The 22,826-nt window shown below is 49.4% G+C and overlaps 1 protein-coding gene across 2 annotated transcripts; it reads right to left on the bottom strand.

Annotated features, from left to right (window-relative positions):
• Positions 1 to 7,927: 7,927 nt before the first annotated feature.
• HAND1 (heart and neural crest derivatives expressed 1) lies at positions 7,928 to 11,356 on the bottom strand. Of its 2 annotated transcripts, none has more exons than XM_027545877.1 (2): positions 10,474 to 11,356; positions 7,928 to 8,923 (listed from the first exon to the last, which is right to left on the bottom strand). In XM_027545877.1, exons 1-2 carry the CDS (start codon positions 11,023 to 11,025, stop codon positions 8,819 to 8,821), a joined length of 657 nt encoding a protein of 218 aa, XP_027401678.1. In that variant the 5' UTR covers positions 11,026 to 11,356; the 3' UTR covers positions 7,928 to 8,818. The 2 variants fall into 2 exon arrangements, with proteins under 2 accessions (XP_027401678.1, XP_027401677.1); XM_027545876.1 differs by having other exon boundaries at positions 7,928 to 8,920; positions 10,474 to 11,235.
• Positions 11,357 to 22,826: the final 11,470 nt, after the last annotated feature.

Below are 22,826 nucleotides of genomic sequence, written 5' to 3'. Positions count from 1 at the left end.
TCCCTAGTTTTCAGATGATAACTGAGGCTCAAGAGCTGTTAGAAAAACTCAGGATCCCAATAGTCTAGAGTGTTTAAGGAGAAACAGCCCCCTGCATTCTGTTAGCCCAGAGCAATAGTGACAGAAGGATGCTGTTACCAACAGAAGATTATGTTTTGTTCAGTAGCTCCCATCCAAAGAAACAGAAGGAAAAAAAAAACATACATACATATATATATATGGGATGCATCGTACACTCCACATAGTAGGAAAATACAGATCCCTGACCTAAGGTGCCTTTAGAGGATTTGGATTGCAAAACCCTAATGTCCTTTGTTGGATGCTTTCGAATTGTGGTGCTGGAGAAGACTCGTGAGAATCCCTTCGACTGCAAGGAGATCAATCCTGAATATTCACTGGAAGGACTGATGCTGAGGCTGAAGCTCCAGTACTTTGGCCACCTGATGTGAAGAGCTGACTCACTGGAAAATACCCTGATGCTAGGAAAGATTGCATGCAAAAGGAGAAGGGGGCAACAGAGGATAGGATGGCTGGATAGACTCAATGGACATGTGAGTGAAAGTCACTTAGTCGTGTCCGACTCTGCAACCCCATGGACTTATACAGTCCATGGAATTCTCCAGGCCAACATACTGGAATGGGTAGCCTTTCCCTTCTCCAGGAGATCTTCCCAACCCAGGGATTGAATCCAGGTCTCCCACATTGCAGGCGGATTCTTTACCAGCTGAGCCACAAGGAAAGCCCAAGAATACTGGAGTGGGTAGCCTATCCCTTCTCCAGTGGATTTTCCTGACCCAGGAATTGAACTGGGGTCTCCTGCATTGCAGGCGGATTCTTTACCAACTGAGCTATCAGGGAAGCCAATGCACACAAATCTGAGCAAATTCAGGAGATAGTGGAGGACAGGAGAGCCTGGCATGCTGCAGTCCATGGGGTTGCAAAGAGTTGGAAGTGACTGAACAACAATGACAACAACATCCCGCAGGAGTTAACCTCATGCCCAGGACTCCTAACTCTGTGAACTTTCTGGGTCCCCTCTCTTCTCTCCTCAGCTTCCAAAGGAAGTTAGAAAAAGTGTGCCCTGGGACTCTGGGATCACTGTTTGAGAGTGGAAGTGAAGTCACTCCGTCATGTCGCACTCTGCGACCCTGTGAACTGTAGCCCACCAGCTCCTCTGTCCATGAGTTTTCCAGGCAAGAATTCTGGAGTGGGTTGCCACTGCTAAGGGGAATTTGACTAATGCTATACACTGAACTTGCCACCAGGTGGCGCCTTCCCCTTAGTCAGTGGCAACCCCAGACCACCGGGGAAGGCTCAGGGCTATTTTCTGTGCCCTTCATAAGCTGCTGTGTTTGGCAAACGCCTTGATTCATATCAAAGCAAAAATCTGGACAGTCAGAGCAGAAAGGGACTTAGTTCTCTGGTCCTAACCCTTCATTTTACAGATGATACCAAGGTCCAGTGGGAGCAAGGAAGTGCCCAAGTTCACACAGCAGGCTGAACTCTTCACTGCTGGGTGTATTGCTTTTTCCACCATGCTAACTGTTCTCACTCTCCCCTGAACACCTCCCACACGTAACCTGAGACTGCCAGAATCCTACCCTGAGCCAGAGCTGGCTCAGCTTCCCTGCCATTCCCTGCTGTTTCCTCACCAGGCCCTGAAGCCCAATCCCCAGCTGCTACAATAGCAGCAGGAACAATAGCTCAGGTTTATCACTTCCTACTCTGGGCCAGCTGAGAGCTTCCCATTGGTTATTTAATCATTACTGGATCTTGGCAATGTCGCTGCAAGCTATTCTGCTTTCCTTTTTACAGAAGTCTCAGAGAGGTTAAGAAACCTGTACATTGCCACACAGCTCATCTAACCAGTTCATCTGGCTGTGAGTACAGGCCCTCGGGCCAATCCCAACCTCCCTGTTGATACCTGCCTGGTCTCTCATGCTGTATTCTCTGTTTCAAAACACTATCAAAGACCTTTCCCCCTCCTTTGCCTGACAAGAATTCAGTGGGGTGAGGAAAGGTATTGTTAGCCCATCTTAGAGATTAGAGGACTGGAGCCCTAGCAGATGATTGGTCCGAAGTCACCTGACTCGTGGGAGACTTGGATATGGAACAAGTTTCCACCACCAGCAGGACATTCTAGAAGACTCTCTACATCTCATAGCCCAACCTACACCCCTGCATCTGTCCCTGAAAATCATGGAACTCAGTGGCCAAAACTGCAGGTTTGGGAGACAGCCGGTACTGGGTCTGCCTGCCCTGTATAAGTCATGTGACCATAAACTACCCTCTGTTGTTGTTGGGACAAGTAAGTGAGTCCATGTAGGTTGAGCACTGCTGTTGGGTACACAGGAAGTGCTTAGTAAATGGTGGCTACTTATCGATATGATTAACTAAAGCTCTGTATTTAATACTCCTGCTACACGATCTATTAGGTCTGCACTGTCCAAATGGTAGACACTAGCCATGTTTGCTGGCTTTTGAATGCTTAAAACTTTGTCCAAACTGAGATGTGCTTTAACCTGTGTAAAACACACCCCACTTTCAATCAGTCTGGAAAGAATATGTAAAATATCTCAATAATAATTTTATGTTAGCTACATGTTGATATTATATTCTAGGCATATTGAGTTAAATACATATATCAAATTTAATATTAAATATTACATTGGCCAAAAAGTTCTTATGGAAAAACCAGAACAAATTTTTTTGGCCAACCCAATATATTATATATATTTAATATACATATTTTAATTCAATAATAAATTCACCTGTTTCCCTTTATTTTTTAATGTGGCTACTAGAAAAATTGTAATTACATACATGGCTCCCTTTGGTGACTTGCATAAGAGAAATATACTACTATATTCTTACATTAAGAGCACTATGCCACTTAGTGCTGCCTTAGACAGTTTCAGAAACTCAGCTGCCTCAGCCTGCCTGCCCCGTGGTTTGTCTTAATGATGCGGGATATAAGGGCTTTGAACCAGGACTCTATTCACTAGCTATGTGCCTGTGGGCAGGTCGCTGCAATCTCTGTGCCAATCTTTCCAAAACAAGCAAACCAAAATAAATGCTCAATGCCTCACAAGGCTATTGCAAGGATTAAATAAAATAATAAAAATAGCTCTGCCATGGACACAACACTAAGTGCTCTGCACACTTTATCTCATTTGAACCTCACAAGCCCCAGGAAGTTGGGACATTTTGTATATGAGGAAACTGAGGCTCAGAAGTGTTCAGTAACTTTCGCAGAGTCTCATGGGCACTGTCGGATTCTATGCCCCCTCCTGGAAAGAGTGGGGTTAAGTAGACAAGGGGGAAAGAAGAGTACAACTCCCCAGGTAATCTTGGGCAAGTCTCTCCTCTCTGCAGGCCTCAGTTTCCCCTTCTATAAAATGACAGAAATGTTTGGATGGTGTATAAGGATCTTTGAGGTCCCAGTGTGATGGGGTGCTTGAACGTTTCAGGAAACATAAGATTTCTGGATGGCTTCGAAAGTCCGATGCCTTCCGTTGTCCATTCTGTGGGGATAAATGTGCATTTCTGTTTGTTTTAATAACATTTGTAGGAGCTTTATATAGTGTCTATGTCTGCTTACATTAGACGCTGTGTATTATAGTTAAGAGTCTTTCACTATTTCCCATATAAACCTTGTTTTTTATGGGTTTGGGAGAGCTCAGCTGTAAAAACTCCCTTGGTTGAAAAAAAAATTTTTTTTTTTCAAACAAATTAGGTTTAAATCAGGAGGCTGATTTCAGACACTTTAGAGCCTGTGTATTTTTTCTTAGCAGTCACTTTTCATTTAAAAAATGAGACTGGCTGATTTTTTAGTTTCATTTCTTTTATGAAGATTTAGGACTTCCCTATTGGCTCAAATGGTAAAGCGTCTGCCTACAATGTGAGAGACCAGGGTTCAGTCCCTGGGTCGGGAAGATCTCCTGGAGAAGGAAATGGCAACCCACTCTAGTATTCTTGCCTGGAAGATCCCATAGACGGAGGAGCCTGGTAGACTACAGTCCATGGGGTCACAAAGAGTCGGACATGACTGAGCAATTTCACTTCACTTCACTTAAGCTGGTTGCTCGAAGAGAAAGATCCAGAGCCTTTTCCAGTAGAGACCTGGGCCTGCTGACTGCCAGCTAATGCCAGCTCAGTCTTTGACTGCTGTGTGAACCCGAGCTGGCCTTGTCGCTCTCAGAGTCTTCCTTTCTCCTTCCACCCAGGCGAGCATAATTCCTGCCCTTCTCCCTTCTCCCTTCTAGTAAGGACAAAGATGTCCTTACTAGACATTTTTGTCTAGTAGAAATGAAATAGAAATGAAAAGTACTGAGGAAAGGTGAATGTACTATACAAACATCAAAGGCTGGAGCAAAGAATAACATGGTGTTTTTCACCAGCAGAATGTAGATTCCTAGAATCAGTGTTACAGTTAGGGAAGAAGCTAGAGGTCAAGGAGCCCACCCCTTCCTCATTTTATAGATGGGATCCATTCTGAGTTGGAACAGAGGAGGAGGATTCCAGGGGAAGACTAGAGTTAGAATCTAGATCCCTTTACAAACCCCCTTCTTTCTTTCTCATTTTGGAGACCAAAGAAGATTAGACCAAGAGAGGCTGTATTTGTTTGTACACACACACACACACACACACACACACTCCCTGGAGGTGCTCCAGGATGTGGGGGAAACCCAAGTCCCCGGAGGCAGCCAGACCTGCCCTTTGATCCAAGCCCAGCCTGCCTTTTACCATCTATGTGACCTTGAACAAAGTTCTTCACCTCTCTAAGCCTCACCTGCCTGAGTATTAACCTCATACAATCCTCTTAAGGCTTAAATGAAATAATACATGCTAAGGGCTTAAATAATGTCCTTAATAAAATTTGACAACTTTTTTTTTTTTCAATAAAAAAACTACATTTACTGTGTGGAAGGAATAATGAGCCCTTCAAGACAGATATTTACTATTGTATGTTAATTGGTGATGATTATTAGGATTCTCATTTGTTATTTATACCCACAGTGCCAAGCACAAGGTGGATGCTCAATTAATGCACGTTGAATAAACAGTGTACTGAAAGTACACTGGCCACAGGAGAAATCAGAAGGAAATTTCAGCTTTTTATTGCAAAAATAATACTTATTCATTGTATAAAAATACATATATACATATGGCTAAACAGGAGGAAACGTCAAAATTATCCTTATTCCTACAATTCAGAGGTAGAGGTATAAATGTTTTGGTGTACAGTTTTCCACATTTTCTCCATGAATGATATTTATGTATTTATTTTTATGTAAAGCAGGTCGCTACTGACAGTCTTCAGTAAACTGAGAAGGTTTTATTTTCCCTCAGTTATATCAGGAACAATCTCTGTATCAATTATATTTTTTTCTTAGGGGCTGAGTAGTAACCCACTGATGGATTTATTTAACCAGTTGTGTAATTATAACAACTTTGGAGATCCCTTTAGATCTTTAGAAAATCTTTAGATCCCTACTAAAGATTTCATTCTTTAGTAGACTAGTTCTGTGCTTAAAGCTTTATAACATCAGTATTTTCTTACAGCAAACTCCTGGAATTTACTTTGAAGTTAGTGATTATACTCCACTCCCCGTTAAAAAAAAAAAAAGTGATGTCCTTAATTCAAATTAATAATGATACCATCTGTCACAGCCAGGTGGAGGTAGGTTTCCCAGAAAAGGCGTTGAACCCTGGGAGAGAATGAGAAAGTAAAAGGCAGGCTCCAAAGCTACTCCATGGAGATGGAGCTAATGACGGAGGAGAGGGTTGAGAGCCCGGTGCAGGAAGAAGGTCTGGACCCCTGGTGAAGAAGGTCTAGAGCCATCGGCGAAAACTGGTTCCTGAAACCCGGAGCAACTCTGCTCTGCCCAGGGACCTCTGCTTTTACAGCTGGGAGTGAAGACTGGAAATGTGGCTCGAGCGTTCTAGCGATGGAGTTAAGTCCTGGGGACATCCCAGTGACTCCCTCAGTGGGCACTGGCTGGCCCCGTGTCTCAGCTCCCGGGTGCCAGGTCTGAGATCAGGATCAGACGTGGCTGGGACCGAATGTGAGGTTCCCAGCTGTCTTTTCCAAGAGGGTTTGCGCCCGGCGGTATGGGGTTTTCAGAGCAGGCTGCCGCGGTCGGTACCCCTCGGTACCCCGCTCTCCTTTCCCTGGCTGGGGCTTCAAGAAAGCAGGACCGGGTTCGCATTCTTCCCGTGCCTGGGATACTTCATGGTGCTAAAAATAGTCGCGGGCGGGTGCTCTGTGTATAGCGAGCGGATGGTCGGTAAACTCAACTGGAGTCCTGGGTTCAAATCCAGAAAACGTCTCCTTCGTGCCGGGGCACCTCCAGTGGCTTGCTCCCCGAGTCCCAGTTTCCCTGTGCGTGCCTGGATTTCTAAGGCGCTTCACAGCTCTCGGAAAGAAAATGAAAAAAAGAAAGCTCGATTTTTCTTTCCTGCTCCTCCCCGAGGGGCCTTGGGGCCTCAGGCCGGGTACCAGGGCCGCACAGCTCATTACCGCGAGGTGTTGCCCTAGTTAAATCGCCGGCCCGTTTGATCTGGCGGCGGGTGGCGAAAGGGAATAAAGAAAAAAGTAGGGGAGTCAGAGTAAAGAGAAGCTCACACCTCCGCCGCCGTTTCCTCGCGCCCATAAAACATCTTTTATTAACTCCTTCGCGTCCGGAAAGGCCCCCGTGGCCGCTCAGCCCTGCCACGGGTGTTTACAGCTCAAACTAATGGGGCCCCATATTCACCCCGATGCGGGTACGAGGCGCCTGGGACACGCCTGGCCCCGGCGCTGCCCGAGTCTCCTTTCTAGGCCCCAAGCTCCGGCCTCCAGCTCCGGATGTGGAGCGGGAAAGCGCGGAGAGACCCGCGCACGGGCGTCCCGGCGCCTGGCTCGCAGAGCGCGCCGGAGACCTGCCCGCACTGCAGAGTATGCGTTCCCTCCGGCGATCGTGAGATACAAAAGCGCTTAGTATAGAGCCTCGCATACAGTTGGCACAAACCAAACTGGTTGTCTGTACACTATTATTCAGGGACAGAAACGCCAGCATTTGCCCGCCCCAGTTCATCCCAGCACGCATCCAAGCCTTGACAAGCGCAGCCACTTTTATTTTCACCCTCACACCTAGCCATGGATGCACACGTGGAGGCTCAAAAACCGCTGCTCTCCTCCAAGGACCCGAAGTGTGCGAATTAGCCACCACGCCCCTCACCCCATCCTTTTGCACAAATCCATATACTTGCACAAATACTTGTTGAGTGCTTTGTTGCTCGGGAGAAATGCCTCACTTTGACCATGAGCACTCACAAACTTTCTTCCCTCACGTCTAAGATCATAGCTGCTCCGTCTTGCCGAGTCCTTACAGTGCGCTGGGTCTGTGTTCCACAGCCGTTTGTCGGCCCCACCTCAGCCACGGGGCTCCATGTGAGTTCTTGCACCAAGGCACAAACTATTATTGTAGGTTCATAATTTCACATAAGTGAACATATTCCGGAGGGCATTCCCCTCTTCCGAGCTACCCTGCCCTTGTGTAGCCTTCCGTTTGTGTGACGGGCCCCCTTCCCACTTGCTCCAGACCGCCGATGGCAGACACCGATGTGCAACACCCATCCACAGACAGGCCCACATGCTGGCCCACAGAAATCCTAGCCTGTCATCTCTGGGTCTAATTCATTTCCAGGTTTCCCTTCTTTAGGTTCATTATAGCTATCATGTCTCCCCATCATCTTCTAAGGAGAACTTTGCTTTTTATACCAGGAGTAAATTCTTTATCTCCCCCTGCCCTTGATTTAATTTGCAGTTTGGTTCGACATTTATCAAAAAAAAGAAGAAGAAGTAGTAGGAACAGGAGGTTCTCCAACTAGCAGAAACGATGGAGCAGACCGGGGATAGTTGCCAATATATCACACAGGCTTCTGCTGATTTCAAAAAATGTTTTATTAGTCAAGAGCATAGATACTGCTTTGGCAAAAGGAGGGGACGGTGAGTGGTCATATAGATTTGAGGTAGAAAAAGAGTGGGGATGGGGGGAATTAACAAACACCTGAGCAGAGCAGGCATGGTAGGTAGTTTAAATACATAAAAACTTTTCAACATAGGGAAAAGTTTTTATTTACAAAGGAAGGAAGGAAGGAAGGGAAAGGAAGAAAAGACAAGAAAGAATGGAATAAGGAAGGAAAGAGCCGTTTTCCTTGAACTAAGTAGGAAGTGCAGTGACAAAAAATAAAATACAATAAAAACATCACTGTTTGAGGAAAAACAACAAAGGCAGCCCTTTCTTCTTCCTGGTTTGGTTCTCTTTCCCTGGCAGAAAACTATTGATTCCTCTTATTGCATTTTAATTAGGGAGGAGAGAACGCGCGTTCGCGCGGAGGGTTTTGACGCGAAGCCGAGAGGGGCGCGAGAACGAAAGGCAGATAGTGTAAAGGGGAAGGCGTTTAGGGGTCCTGATTTCGCCCCAGAAGGGTTGGAAGGTTACGTCTTAGCGTGCTTGGGTCCCGCAGTCCTTCCTTCTCGAATCGTGCAGCCAAGAGCCGCCCTCTCGGTTGCCGTAGGGGTGGGGATGGTTTTATATATATATATATATATTTCTCTTTCTCTTCATGTATTAAAAACAATTTCAAATGACATTGCACGTGCGATTGAAGTGTGTAGTTGCAGCCGGCGACCTGCCAGCACGCAGCGGAGGCTAGGCGGGATGCTCCCATAAGACCCTGGCATCCAGAGCCGGGCACTGGCCTCCGCCTTCTTTCCTCCCGGGGCTCTGCGTCGGGCAGCTGTGGCGGGATCCTCGGCGCAGGCCTCGGCTCACTGGTTTAACTCCAGCGCCCAGACTTGCTGCGGCCAGCCTGTGCGCCCTTTAATCCTCTTCTCGCCTGGGCCCAGGGCAGGAGGAAAGCCTTCGTGCTGCTGCTGCCAGAGGACACACACAAGAAAGGGGGCGAGAGAGACAGGTTTAAATGTTTCTGCTCCGCTCACCCAGGCGTAGAATAAAAGTAGGGGTGGGGTGAAAGGTGTTGGGAGCAGTAACTGGGAGCCTTTAAATAAGTGACGAATTTTTGTTTGCAAAATAGGCAAACAGGCTCATAAATTTGCCTTTATACGCCGAGTTCCCGGGGGACCCGGATAGGCTGGGCAGCTTCTGGGGGGTGGTATTGAGAATTTGCTGCGGCTGTTGAAACTGTTGCTCGTAGGTTTGGCTTTATGGCGCCGAAGGGGGACTTCAGGGTTTGCAATGGGAGGGGTGAAAATCAACAGTTTCCTCGCTCGCGAACCTGCACCGGCGACACATCCACCGGCTTTTCTCCTTTAGCGCCTGAGCGTGGATACCGGGCCGGGTCCCTCCAACCGGCTCTGGGCTCTCAGAAGTCTCCTCGAATGAGGGAGGAAGTCGGTCTGGCCTAGGATCCCCTTTCCCGGCTACTTGAAAAAATCAGCGATATGCCGGGGGTGGGGATACGCCCAATAACTACTTCCAACCAGGCATCCCGATCCCTGGGCCTGCATCTCTTCCAGCCCAAGGCAGTGGTTTAGAGATTCGCTGACCATGGTCTTTCCCAGTCTCCCGAAGTGACTTCCCTAGATTAGCACTGCTCCTGCAGGTCAGAGAAAACCCAGGGGGGCTCTCTAGTCAACTACAACGCGTGGTGGTCCCCAGTGCAACAATCTAGAGAAACTAGTTGGGCTCCCCAGGCTGGGAATCACTGTCTTCAGAGGCCCCAGAGCCCTGGGCCACTGAAACCAACCTCCAGAAATTGTCACTGGAGAGAATCCAGAAAGGCCTAGTAGGGACTGGGATCTCCAAAGCCAAAAAGAAGTCATCAAGGTGACTGAGGAACCAGTTGGTGGGAGTGGGGAGCAGGGAAACGTCCTCTGGACAGAGAATAAACTGACTTTTTCTACCGAAGTAAACAACCCCTTGGGTAGGTGGCCTCCACATCCTGTCCAGCTCTGGGCCTCAGTTTCCCTATGTGCAATGATGAAAATAGACCAGCCTCTCCAGCAAAGATCTTTTGAAAACAACAGCTGAGTCTATATGCATAAATTCACATTCAGGCAAATGTAAGTAACAAACTCCTACAGCATTCTTAACCTGGCTTCCAGGAGAACCCAGGGATGAATCAGGACCCCTCGAAAATGTAAGTGAAATATATGGTGTGTGCATTTTCTCGGGGTCTGAAGCTTCCAACGGATTCTCAAAAGGGACCCTATGATCCTGTCCGAAAAGGATGAGGTTCCGTATAAATTCAGTCTTACAAACACTATCCGCATTACAAATGAATTCAAACATGAATCTGCCTCCCTCCACGCAAACAATCCCACAGTTCGACCGTCTCAGAACTCCCCACAGCCTCTCAAAATCTCACGCAGGGCAAGGCAGACTCCTTGCACTGCGTATTCGGCCTGCGGGTGCTCACCACGCCCGCGCCCTTGGCTAGAGCACGCAGGTCCCCCGGACTTACCAGCTCTCTTTTTCGCTTGCTCTCGCGGCCGCCATCCGCCTTCTTCAGTTCGGCCTTGAAGGCCTCGGGGTCGCCAGCCTGTGCGTCCTTGGCCAACACGTCCATCAGGTAGGCGATGTAGCTGGTGGCCAGGCGCAGAGTCTTGATCTTGGAGAGCTTGGTGTCCGCCGGCACGTTGGGGATGCACTCGCGCAGCTCCGCGAACGCGCTGTTAATGCTCTCTGTGCGTCTCCGCTCCTTCTTGGGTCCTGAGCCTTTCCGCCGGCCCAGGCGGCCGCCGAGCGCCTCCAGCCGCCCGGGGCTCTGGCCGGGCCTGGCGTCTGGACCATAGGAGGCGGCGGCTGCCGCGGCTGCGGGCGGTGGCCCGCCGGCGGGGAAGTCCGGGGCGGCGTCAGCGGGGCTCAGCAGCCAGCTCTGGAAGTAGGGCCGCTCTTGGTGACAGCGCGAGGCAGGGCCGAAGAGGAAGGGCTCGTGGAGCATGGGGTGCGCGGGGTGCGGATGGTGATGGTGGTGATGGTGGTGATGATGTGCGTAGCTGCCCACGAGGTTCATGTTGGAGCGGCCCCTGGCCTGCGCCGCCAGCCCGATTAGCGCCGCCCCATGCGCCCCAGAGACTGCCGGGGCCACCCGTGGGCTCTGGGGCGGCGCTCTGGTAGGCACCGGCTTTGAGAGATTCTGGGATAAGGTTGAAGATGACACGCACAGCCCGCCGTCTTCTTGCCTGCTTCGGTCGCAGGCGAGGACGAGGATGCAGAGAGACCAGTTTAACCCTTCTGCGGCCTCCCCTTCAGGGTCTGGCTTATATAAGGCCGGGGCTTTGATGTCAACCTCTCCCCGGAGCCAATGGCAGGGGGGCGGGGAGGAGGAAAGGGGGATGGCCGTCCCTGGTTTTAGGCTCTGCCACTCGACTCTAGCCGCGTGCGGGGACGGGGAGGCGCCCCGTCTCCGCCCCTCCCCCTTTCTCCCCCCCCTCCCCCGTCCCCAGTTCCTGAGTTGGGGCTTCGTGATTGAGGCACAGGCCTGTCAATGCCCAGGTCGCCGTCTGCCACCCCCTCCCCGTGTGCCCAAGGAAAGGAATCATGGAGCAAAAAGGCCTTTACCTAGATTTTACAGATAGGGAAACTGAGGCGCCGAAAAAAATAAAGGTTCTCATTTCTAGACCTTCCAGAATCCTAAATAAGAATTCCAGAGGTTCCCAATCCTGAGCTCCATCTGCTCTACTTGGCCTCAGAGCCAGAAAATGGATCGGGATGCTGGAGCAGGATAGGCCCCTAAGGTTCTCCCCTAAGCCGCCCCAGTCCTTAGTCGCCGGCCCATCTGGCCACACTGCAGCAGGCCCTGCAGCTGGCAGAGCATCCGCCAACTTTGGTCAAGTCTTGTATCTACAGCGCAGGCGGCCACCCACCCGAGTAGAGGTCGGGGACAGGAGGTGGAAGGAGATGGGTGGCAAGTAGGAAGAGGAGGGCTCCGAGCCCACAGGCATTTACTAGTTTGTTCCGGGCTCCAGAGCTTGAGATCACTCTTCTGGCCTCGGGGCGCCTGATCTGGTCCAAAGACCCGCCGGCTGACCGAGGGGCAGCCTCCTCTCCGCCGAACTCGAACGGAGGGCCCAGAGCGCACCTACGTTGGGCCGCTGCATGCAGGCCACCGCAGTTCTGGCGTTCGATTCTCGGCGCCAAAGCTCACACTGCAAGAAATCAGCGTTTGGCGGTGAATGTACACCGAGGAGACCACCACCTCCACACTCTCCGCGGGGCTCACGGCGTGGGAGAAACTTACTACCCACTGGCGTGGAGACACGGTTCTGGCCGCACCTTCGCGATTTTACCTCCTGACTAGGGCTCTTCCGCTCGTCGAATTTTGTCCCCAGGGGCCTTTCTCTGGGCTGCAACTGGGACTTGGGAATTTCAGGGTGACGGCGCTTGCAGCTGAAGTTCTCTGTTTTATCTCCCTGATGGGAAGCTTCCCAGCTGATGTCCTCATACCTGGGCGCCTCCAGCCTCACCAGCCTTTCCCAGCCAAGCCCCTTCCCTAGGTGGGGTAGAGGGAGTGTACCCTTCTCTCAAAAACAACGTGGAGGGGAAGGCGAGAGGAGAAGAGAAATACATGTCTGCTCTTTTTAGACGTCAGATTTACTTCTTCATCCATTTTTTCAACAAGTATTTGCGTGTACAGTAAATATTTGTACTGACCCCTGCTATGTGCATTGCACACTTAGCAACCCAAAGGTAGAGGGAGAAAGGTCAACTAGCTCATTGCACAGATGGAAAAAGTGAGGCCCGGAAATGAACGATTTTCCTTGGGCTCGGGTAGCCAGTGGATACACTGTATTTTTCTTCTGTACAGACGGAATGGGGACAGTGTAGGGGGAAAAGAGGAAAAAGCTTTGTCCAGAGCCGGTTCCACTTGTGGGAGCTCGGCAGGGCTGTGGGCCCTGGAGGTGCATGGGGGAGGGAAGTCCTTGTTTCCTGCCTGAGGCGGCTGGAAACCCGCCGCTCTCCTGGGCGCCTGGCGCCAGCAGCGCTGGGGTTGGGCCGAGCGCGGAGCCGGAGGCTCGCAGGGAGGGAGCACCCCCGCGCCCAGTTGAGCCGCGGCTCTGCGGAGTCCCGCGCCTCCCCGGCCTGAAGGCGCTCGGGAGTGCGGGTGTGAGGGTAGAGACAGTAATGACTCTGTGAAGGAGCTCAGTCGACATACACCCAGCTGTGGTCCTAGTCCAGCACGATCTCTCAGGACCACCGTTACACATGTACATATAGACGCACGCAGCCTCACAAAAAATCACCAGCATAGACCAAAGTCTAGGCATTCCTTGCAGACGCCACAAAATATGCATATTATCTCGGTAACCTATTTACACCCATGCAACACACAACAGCATTTCAATTTTCGTGCATTCCTAGGATTTTACATGTTATCTCTTCGTCACCCATGGGGTGTGCATCTAGCTTCGGATGTGTGACAGCTCTGGGCCACTCCCAACCCTCTATGCAGGCACACTTCCAGACACCATTACAGCAGAGACACATAAACTCCACACAAATAGCACAGCTGAAGGGCTTGACATATACTCTTACTGTCACACTTGTGTACAGGCCCAACCAGTTTGTATCCGTTTCTTTCTGTATTTCTTACTGTAGACAGTATTTATAACACAGACTTCTGAAAACCCCATCACACATTTCATGCATTCTCAGTTCTCACACACACAGGTACACAGTCACAATTACTACTATATATGCACAAGCACTCAGAAAAAGCAGTTTTCACATGTTCGTCCATTACACACAGGCACACAAATTCCAAACACTGAGATCAGTTGACATCCTTTCTGTCATACCCGCACAGTCACAGTCACAAGCCGTGGAGGTGAAGTTGAACAACAGCATGCACATTATCACAGCCCCCCACCCCCCCCCCCGCCCCGTGATAGGTAGGTACACACAGTGACCCACACACTCCCAGCTCCAGCACCCACCCTCATGTGTCCTGAGCATTTTCCAAGGTTACATAAGTCACTCAGGGTGATTTGAATACTCTCCAAATATCCAACCTGGTTAGTGTGGTAGGGAATGCATTATCAGTACTGAATGATGGCCAGTCTCATGAGATGTCTTGAAGGGTCCCCAGATCTCCTGGCAGTCCCCTCTGGGTTGTTAAAGAGCAGGGTATGTGTAATCACCTGGGCCCTAGAAAGTGCTGCTCTCCGCCTAGAGTCAAGAGGTCCAAGCAGAGTGGCTCCGGATCCAGGACCACAGCCCTTGGGGACCACTGGGGCTCAGACTGGGCAGCACCCAGCGGAATGGGTGTCAGGGAGATGGCCGGTGGCCCCTAGGCTTCAGACCCACCTTCTGGGAGACCCCAATGGGCTTTGAAGGCCAACCTGGCTTAGGTGCGTGTGGATCAACAGTGGGGACGGGGTAAAGGTATTCTGTCTCCCTTTCCCAGGCTCTATGGTTCGCGAGGTCTGGGACCCAGGAGTTTAGCTGACATTTTTCTAAACTGAGAGGCAAGAGATGAGCCTGAGGAACCTTACTGTGTTCCTTTCCTTCTCTGAGCCTGTTTCCTCATTTTCAGAAAAGGGGGATAGGACTGATAGTCTGGAAGCGGGAAATTTCCAGCTCTGGGCTGTTTCCCGGACCCCGGCTCTAATTCCTCTCTGGGGGCTCTCGGACCTAGCTCTTGGCTTTGGGGCTCCGCTAACGAAAGGACTCTATCCCACCCCACCCCCCACAACCACAGACCAAAGGAGCGGGAGTCAGGGACTCAGGGGTGGGGTGGGACGTCTATCCGCCAGTCTCATATTCCCCCCACCTCACCTCCCTTCCGCATCCTGCAGTGCTCGCTCCGATAGCGTCTTCAGGAGGTCTAGCACTTCCAGCATTTTTAAATGCTCGCTTCTTTCTCCAATTATGCTAGTGAGGTCGTGCGAGAATCCTCATTTCTTAAGATCCATACGGGATCTTAAGCACACAGAGGTTAAAAATGTGTATTAAAGGAGCGTTTAAGCGAGTCTTGCTGGAGAATCGTGCCCGCCCACCCGGACTGAAACTCCGCATGGGCATTCATCCCGTCCCGGTGTGAAACTTCGCATCCTCTGTAAACTGGGGTGCGGTTATACCCGCCTCAGAGGGCTGGTGTAAGATTAAGCGAAATTATATAGGTGAAGCTCCTAGCACCTGATAGTAAACCTGGATAAATGGCTCTGTTTTTAGGAATACAATATTAATTCCACAGGGAAAGTAAGTTACCGCGTCACTACATAGCCCGGGTGAGGGAGGTCATCCACCATCCCCTCGCAGGGCTCTGTTCTGAGCTGATGGCTCCCTTTTCTGACCGCATCGAGTCCCCGTCTTTCCCCACCGACCCTCCAGAACTCCACTGTCAGGAGGGAGGCTAGAGATGGGGGACACCGAACATCGCCAGGTGGGGGATAATGTTGCCAGAGTCCTGAATTCCAATTCCGGATCTCACCCACCCGCATTTCATTTGCTGAAGTGTTTGGCGGTGTAGTTTCCGCCTCCTCCAGGACTCAGTTCTCTCATCCGTGCAGTGGACCGGCTGTACTCAAGCCTCAGAAGCCTGGGTGTCCTTCTCTGGCCCGCCCTGCTCCTCCCCTCACTCCCACCCCCGGGACTGGCAGGCCTGGAAGAGCCCGCGCCGCGGCGCCTACCGCAAAACCGTCTCCCGCTGCGTTCCGTGACCTTGACGCCACCAGCAATCCCCGCACCGGACCCCTTATCTAAATAGGGCCGTAAATCAAGGATCTGTCAGGGCCCGGGTAATTACAGGAACTCCATAAAAAGGACCCGGCCGGCCGCCTGTTTATATTAGCGCGGTGTAAAATATTCTCGCTGTCTTGGGGAATCGCGTCGCGCAGTAACGCGCCATAAATCAGTCCGCAGGCCATTTACCCCGCAGCTTGAGTGCGCAAATCCCTTAAACATTTCTCCGCCGCATCTAGAAAGTCTAGGACTTTCCACTCTGGCCCAACCTGCTCCCCAGGGCTAACCCTGGGGTGGGTTGGGTGTGGGGGGTTGGGGAACAACCGGGGCAGGGAAGAGACAGAAAGGTGGGTCTATATCCCCGAGATGATCCTGGGGTGAGCTTCTTGCCTTCGCCAGTGTGTAAGCGTAGCAAGACTACTGAGATTTCGCGTTAAAACCTGCTGAGAAACCTGTCAAGAGAAGGGAAGGGTCTTCCCTAAGGAGACACAGCCGATGGGTGGCAGAAACTTGGAGCTGAAGCCTAGACACCTAGGGGAGACCTGGGTTCCACGACAGCTTCTGTCTCCTCTTATGTCCCCTTTTCCTGGGAAGAGGTGTGGACTGGCCAGAGAGGGTCCAAGCCAGCAGCTGACATTCCACTGTCTATCGTTTAGCTTCGAGAACCCCTGAGCTTCCTGCAACTGTGCACAAAATTCTGTGCGAATGCTATTCTGTGGCGGGGTTGGATGACAGCTCTAATTCCTAGTCCTATCCCCCTTGTTTTACAGGTGGCAAAACAGACCTAGAGGACGGGGAGGCACAGCTAGAAATCGGAGACCTTGCTGCTAAAATAACCCCTTCTGGTTTATCTCCCCCACACTCTTTCCTAAAGAAAAACTAAGAGTGTGCGGTGTGTGTGTGCGTGGGGGGTGGGGGAATGAAACTCTGTCCATTCTTAGGTTTGTAACAGCCTCAAAATTACGGAATCTATTTAAGGTAAACCTGATGCTGCCCATTGTCCAATGCCTAACACAAATCAAGCTTATGGAAAAAGAATATTAAAATTTCCACGTTTTCCCTCGGGTCTGGAACCCCAGGATTCAAGGGAGAATTAAACATTTTCCTCTCCCATTCCCTTTCTCTTCCGAAGTCCGTAAATGACAACGTGTTTACACAAGTTTTTATGTCGTCTGAGCTTCGCCCCGGCCCCGCTTCCTCCTCTGTGTATGTTCCGCGCAGAGAGATGTCTGCTTCAGGACGCGTTCAACCTAAACAGAACCCCGTCTGATTGGAAAATGTATTTATTTGAAAAATCGTAACTCACAGCTTTGGTGAAAACGGCCCCCAAATTTATGGGATGGCTTGGGGCGCGGCGGTCGTAAATTAAAAAGCACTGGACAACCCCCTCCCCCAATCCCCGCAGCGGCACCAGTCAGGTTCTCAGGAGCACCCAGAGACTAGCCCCCTCCCGGCTCCACCCCGCCGCACTCTTCAGCCTCTGCTCCAATCTCTTGCTGTGGCTAAGTGGCTGTGTTAACAGGCAGGTGGATTTCATTCTGGTTCCTTTCACCCAGTCAAGTTAATTTCAGGGTAGCCTCACTGAGAACGGTTTCAGGTGGTCGGTTAACAGTGAACAGTGTTCTGTTGTGCACCCATCTGTTTTAGGCATCTCGGGTTTTCTCTTTAAGTACACGCTGGTAAATTTCGTGGTAGTGGGCTGCTTGTCCCTAGTCCCCAACCGAGTGATCAGTGGTGTGCCAGGCTGTCTCATGCCAAGAGGTTTATCTCTGGTCAGTGTCATGAAGGTCAGTTTCATCGGCGACTGCTGCTGCCCAGGTCTGGGAAATTTTTTCCTTTCAGTCCAATCTGAATTCCCCTGGAGGATGGAGTCAACACATTCCGCCTAGTTGCGCGATCCTTCAGCCAGCCTGCGCCAGCTGAGGACTAGGATTAGAGGTTGGAACTGCGAGCACGTCCTGGGGAACAGGAGCCGCGGCCGCCAGAGGTGGGGAGCCGCGTAGTCCAGGCGGAGCTGGACTCATGGGGCCTTCACTCGCAATCGTCTGCTTCCCCCTGCAAACGCCGGACTGAGCCATATCGCTCCGTCTTTTTTTTTCACTAACGATCAAGCGCCACTTTGGCAGCGTACCCACGGGGAGCAAGGCAAGCTCTCCGCTCCCGGCTTGTCTGTCTAAGCGCTGCTGTCTCGGGCAAACGAGTTTAGCTACTCAAAATTTGTGCCTTTTGCGCTCGTTTCAAAGGAGCGCTCTGGAGCGCAGGAAGAGCCGCAAAGTAGTGCGGGAATCCCAGAATCCGAGGTGGTGCCGTAACTCATCCCAACCGGTTCTGCCGCGGCCACCTGCCTCGCAGCAAGCCAGTCCGCTGGCACTGATGTATACGCAGAAACGTTGGTTGGAAGAAATGCAATACCTTTATTAGGCAGAGAAAGCCCAGCTGGATTAACCTAGTCTGTTTTGGGAGATTAAGAACTGGTGTGAGGTAGCATGGGTCCGAAGTGGTGAGGGGACAGAGGGCTCCTCTTCCACCAGGTTCCCTTAACACGGGGTCTGGGGTGGGAGAAGGGGGACAGCCCTCCTTCCTCAGGCCTGCTTCCTTCCAATCTAAAATGGCCTTGCTCTAACGGGTGTTGGGATCTGCACATTCTCCTCCGCCCCGGACAGCACTAGAGCCAGAGATGGACTTTCAGAGCTGCTTGGAGTACGAGGTATTAATCTTGGAAAAATCTATGCTAAGCCTTTCCGCACTGGGTTGGGAGGAAGAGATCAGCGGCTGGCTACACTTACTGGTGAACATTCCGGGCTCCTCAACTCTTCTTTCTGCCTATAGGCGCTCAGAAACCGAGCCTGTGGGCAATAAACGGTATCATTATTAATCTTATTATTTTAAACCGGGCCAGACTACATCTGTCATCTTTCCCATAATGGTCAATTGTAAACACACTTTACAAGAGAAAAACAAAAAAAGGGATTTAATGCTGACGCTGGGAAAATGCTTAGCACTGGCGTTGCTGGGGAATTGGCAGGCTCTCCAGTCCTTTGGGAGAGAATTTAAGTGCTTAGTAGTTTTTTTTTTTTTTTTTTCTCTTTCTTTCTTTTTCCATTGAGTTTCTTTTTTTTTTTTTTTTAATTTTTATTCCTTTATTTCTCATGTGTTCCCCATCCTGAACCCTCCTCCCTCCCCCTCCCCATACCATCCATTGAGTTTCTAAATCTCTCAGGGGTCTTTCTTTGTCTTTAGTTTATAGAGAAAGTCCTTCCTTTAAAAGTCAGAGACGAATCAGTGGGCCTTGCCTTGGAAATCAGGAGAGAGTGGAATAGGAACCTGCAAACTTGGCAGACAGAGTCTTGATCGTTTTCACTGTCACTGTCAATCTTCTTACCAGCCTGGTCCTCAGTTTCAGCCTCTTTCTGCCCTAGTGTTCCCCCTTGCTGCAGCAGAGCCTTGATGTGGAGCAGGGAGATGAGAGATAAGTGAATGATAGAAAAAAACAAAAATCAGAAAAGAAAGGCAAGAGGTATGTGTGGTGACTGGCGAAAGGGGAAGGATGCTTTGGTTTTATCTCATTATCAAATATCAGAGCAGGTTTCCTTCCAGAAAGTCTGGCTTTGACTGCCTTTTCTTGGTATGAACATCTCTCTCTAGCCACATGGACACTCCTGTCCCCTCACACACACACAACTACTCACCCCCCCCACACACACACACACCCCACCCCCCCACCCCCGCAGGACACAAGATTGCCCTCATCAGCTTACCCAAACCATCCAGAGCATGGAGCAAAGAATAACAAAAAAGTCACAGTGAAACCCAGCTCCCAAACTCAAACCAACTGCTGCCGGATTTTAAATTCATTTTCATCTATGTAAGCAAGCCCCCAACCCTGCCAAAGTCTATTTTTTAAAACAACAACAAAGGTGACAGGAGAAAGAGAGAACAGAGACGAAAGCCTAGAAACCAGAGCAGAAATTAATTCAATTACCTCTTTTCCCCTGCCATAAATTCCACAGAGGAAATAAAATCTTTCTGTGCATGTGTGCAAAACCTGATCAGTCTATGGAGCTTGCCGAAACCCATTATGTCTTAAACTGGGTATCCTAATTGGATGAATGTGAATGTACCAGGCGACCAGGCATCAACTGAGCCGGGATTTTCCAATGGCATTCTCCACGGAGCCAGAGAGGATAAACATCGGTTGGAACCACAGGCTAATCAGTTTGCCCTCAGAGAAGGGAACCTGGGCGCAGAGGCATCCTAACATTTTGCGTCAGATTGTAATGGAATATTTCTTGTAAACAGCCGAGTGTCTCTCCCAGGCACTCACCTGACATGTTTCTTGTTGTTTAAGTTCAGATCTGACAGATGATGATAACCTGGAAAAGAGAGAGGTTGTAAATGCTGAGGACTGTAAGGCTGGGCAGTGTAAAGGACGCCTGCTCAAGAGCTGGGACAGAGCTGTGATTTGTAGGACCCCCAAAACTTGTCAGGCCGCTGGGGGCAAGCATGTCAGCCGGGAGAGGGGAACAGCGTTGCAGAGGGGAGAAACACACAGACAGGAGAGCTGTGGGCTGCTTCTCCGAGGACGCACACCGCTTGTTTTGTGTTCCCTTTTGTGAGATGGAGACTGCCCCCTCCATCGTACCTTCCCCCTGTCGCACTCCCCTCCCTCATAGGCACACTGATTTATAGCACCTGTTAAGAACACATAATGGATGCAATTAGCTGTGGCACTAGAGGAAAAACTTAACAGGAGGAGTTGACTTTATTCCAATAAAAGATAAATGTGTCTGTTTTCATGAACTTAGTTCATTAATTTCAACTTCCGGAGCAGATTTTTTTTTTTTTTTAGAAAAATCATTGCTGTTTTCTTCTTGAAACTCATGCGTTCATTCTCGAAGTTTAGTAGGTATCACAGTCTCCTTGTTGAGCAGGTTTCTAACGCAGAGAAGAGGAGGAGTGGACATGGGATGGGATCTGCATTTCTAGAAAGTCCTTTAGTTAACTCTGATTCAGGAGCCAGGGATATTTTAGACTTACATCCCTCAGGTAGAGACTCAGGAATAACCTATTTAATGACAACAATTCTTTGTCTTGGAAACTGTGTGACTAGCAAAGTTAATATACACACACAGTTAAATATGACAATGTCTTTGTGGAAAATTTAGAAGATATAGAAAAATATAGGAAGAAAAATCAAAATTTCCTTGATCCTAACAGGTTATTTAAGCTCCCTGGGCTCTAAGCTTTCTCCACAGAATCCTATAGATCCCCAAAGGAGACAGGGTCCTTGTGTTCACCTGTTCTAACCCTTAGCACCCTGCACACACCTGGCAGACAGTAGGACCTCCAAAAATTATTCACCAAAAGAAATAATTGGTTAAACAAAACTGTAGGATTCGATGATCTCTAAAGTTACTTCCAACCCTGACATTCTATTTTTCATTCTCTGCTCTAGGAAAAAAATGTAATTGCATAAACTCAGATATATTTGTCACCGGGACTCTTGACATTTAAACAGGTGTGTGTTTCTTCTCCATGTCTTGTCACTTGATCTGACAGCTTTCTGCTTGCTCTATCTGATGTGAGTTTAGGGTTGTCCTTGCCTCAGGCAGCCCAGCTATCACCGAGGACTGGAACCGAGTGGGGCGGTCCCCACCTTGTACCAACAGAACAGTCGGAGTAGATTTTTGAAGACTCCAGCAAAATGGCACAACCTAAGAAAGAAGATAGTGGGGTGTCTGCTGTTCACAAATGTGAATTTTGGGGACTTACCTGGAAGTCCACGGTGGCTGAGACTCCATGCCTCCAATGCAGGGGGTATGGGCTCAACCCCTGATTGGAGAACTAAGATCTCGCGTGCAGCACAACGTGGCCAAAAACGAAAACAAATGTGTGATTCTTTCCTGAAACCATGAGGCCGGCCCCTCTCCTTCTGTCACACTGAACTAATGGTAACGGCAATGGCATTAACCTTTTGTTGTATGCCATGCACTCTACACAGACTCTCACTGAATCCTCTGAGCAACACTCTTATCTCCATTTTATAGATGTGGAGTTAATGCCCAAAGGCCGCTCAGCTAGGACACTGGAGAAGTAGAATTCAAACCCGGGTCTCCTTGACTCCAAAGTTCTTGCTTTTAACCACTACAATGATGTGTGTGTTAGAGGTAGGTAAGGGTATGAGTGTAGTTGGGGACTTCCCCGGTGGCTCAGCAGTAAAGAATCTGCTTGCAATGCAGGAGCCACAAGAGATACAGGTTCAATCCCTGAGTCAGGAAGAGGAGGGGATGGCAACCCACTCCAGTATCCTTGCCTGGAGAATCCCCATGGCCAGAGGAGCCTGGCAGGCTACAATCCATAGGGTGGCAAAGAATTGGACATGACTGAAGCGACTTAGCACACACGCACAAGGGTAGAGTTAAAATGCTAAAAATACTTTTATTTCTCCAACAGTATTTTAAACTTTAAAAAAATTTTATATAATTTTAAAAATTTACTTTCCATTTATAGTTATTACAAAATATTGGCTATATTCTCCATGTGGTACAATCTATCCTTAAGGCCATTGTAAACCCAATAATTTATACTTCCTACTCCCCCACCCCTCAGACTGCCCATTCCCTCCATAACCACTAGTTTTTTTCTCTATATCTGTGAGTCTGCTTCTTTTTTTTTGTTGTATTCACTACTTTGTTGTATTTTTTAGATTCCACATATAAATTATATCATACAGTATTTATCTTTTTAAAAAATTTATTAATTGGAGGCTAATTGCTTTACAATGTTGTGTTGGTTTCTGCCACACAACAACACGAATCAGCCATATGCATACGTATGTCTCCTCTCTGTTGAACCTCTCTCATACCCCTACCCCTAGTATCTATCTTTTCTGACTTACTTCACTTAGTATAATGCCCTCCAAGTCCATCCATGGCAAAATGGCAAAAATTCATTCATTTTTATGATTGAATAGATATAACCACATCTTATCTGTTCATCTGGTGGGCACTTAGGTTGCTTCTGTGTCTTGACAATGATATTCAGTGCTGCTGTGAACATTGGGGTGCGTGTATCTTTTGAGTTAGTGTTTTTACCCTCAATATACCCAGGAATGGAATTGCTGGGTCATAT

The sequence above is a fragment of the Bos indicus x Bos taurus genome, chromosome 7 (genome assembly GCF_003369695.1).
Source record: "Bos indicus x Bos taurus breed Angus x Brahman F1 hybrid chromosome 7, Bos_hybrid_MaternalHap_v2.0, whole genome shotgun sequence".
Classification (NCBI taxonomy): Eukaryota; Metazoa; Chordata; class Mammalia; order Artiodactyla; family Bovidae; genus Bos; species Bos indicus x Bos taurus.
Note: the sequence above shows the minus strand (reverse complement) of the source record. Positions and strands in the feature narration are given on the sequence as shown.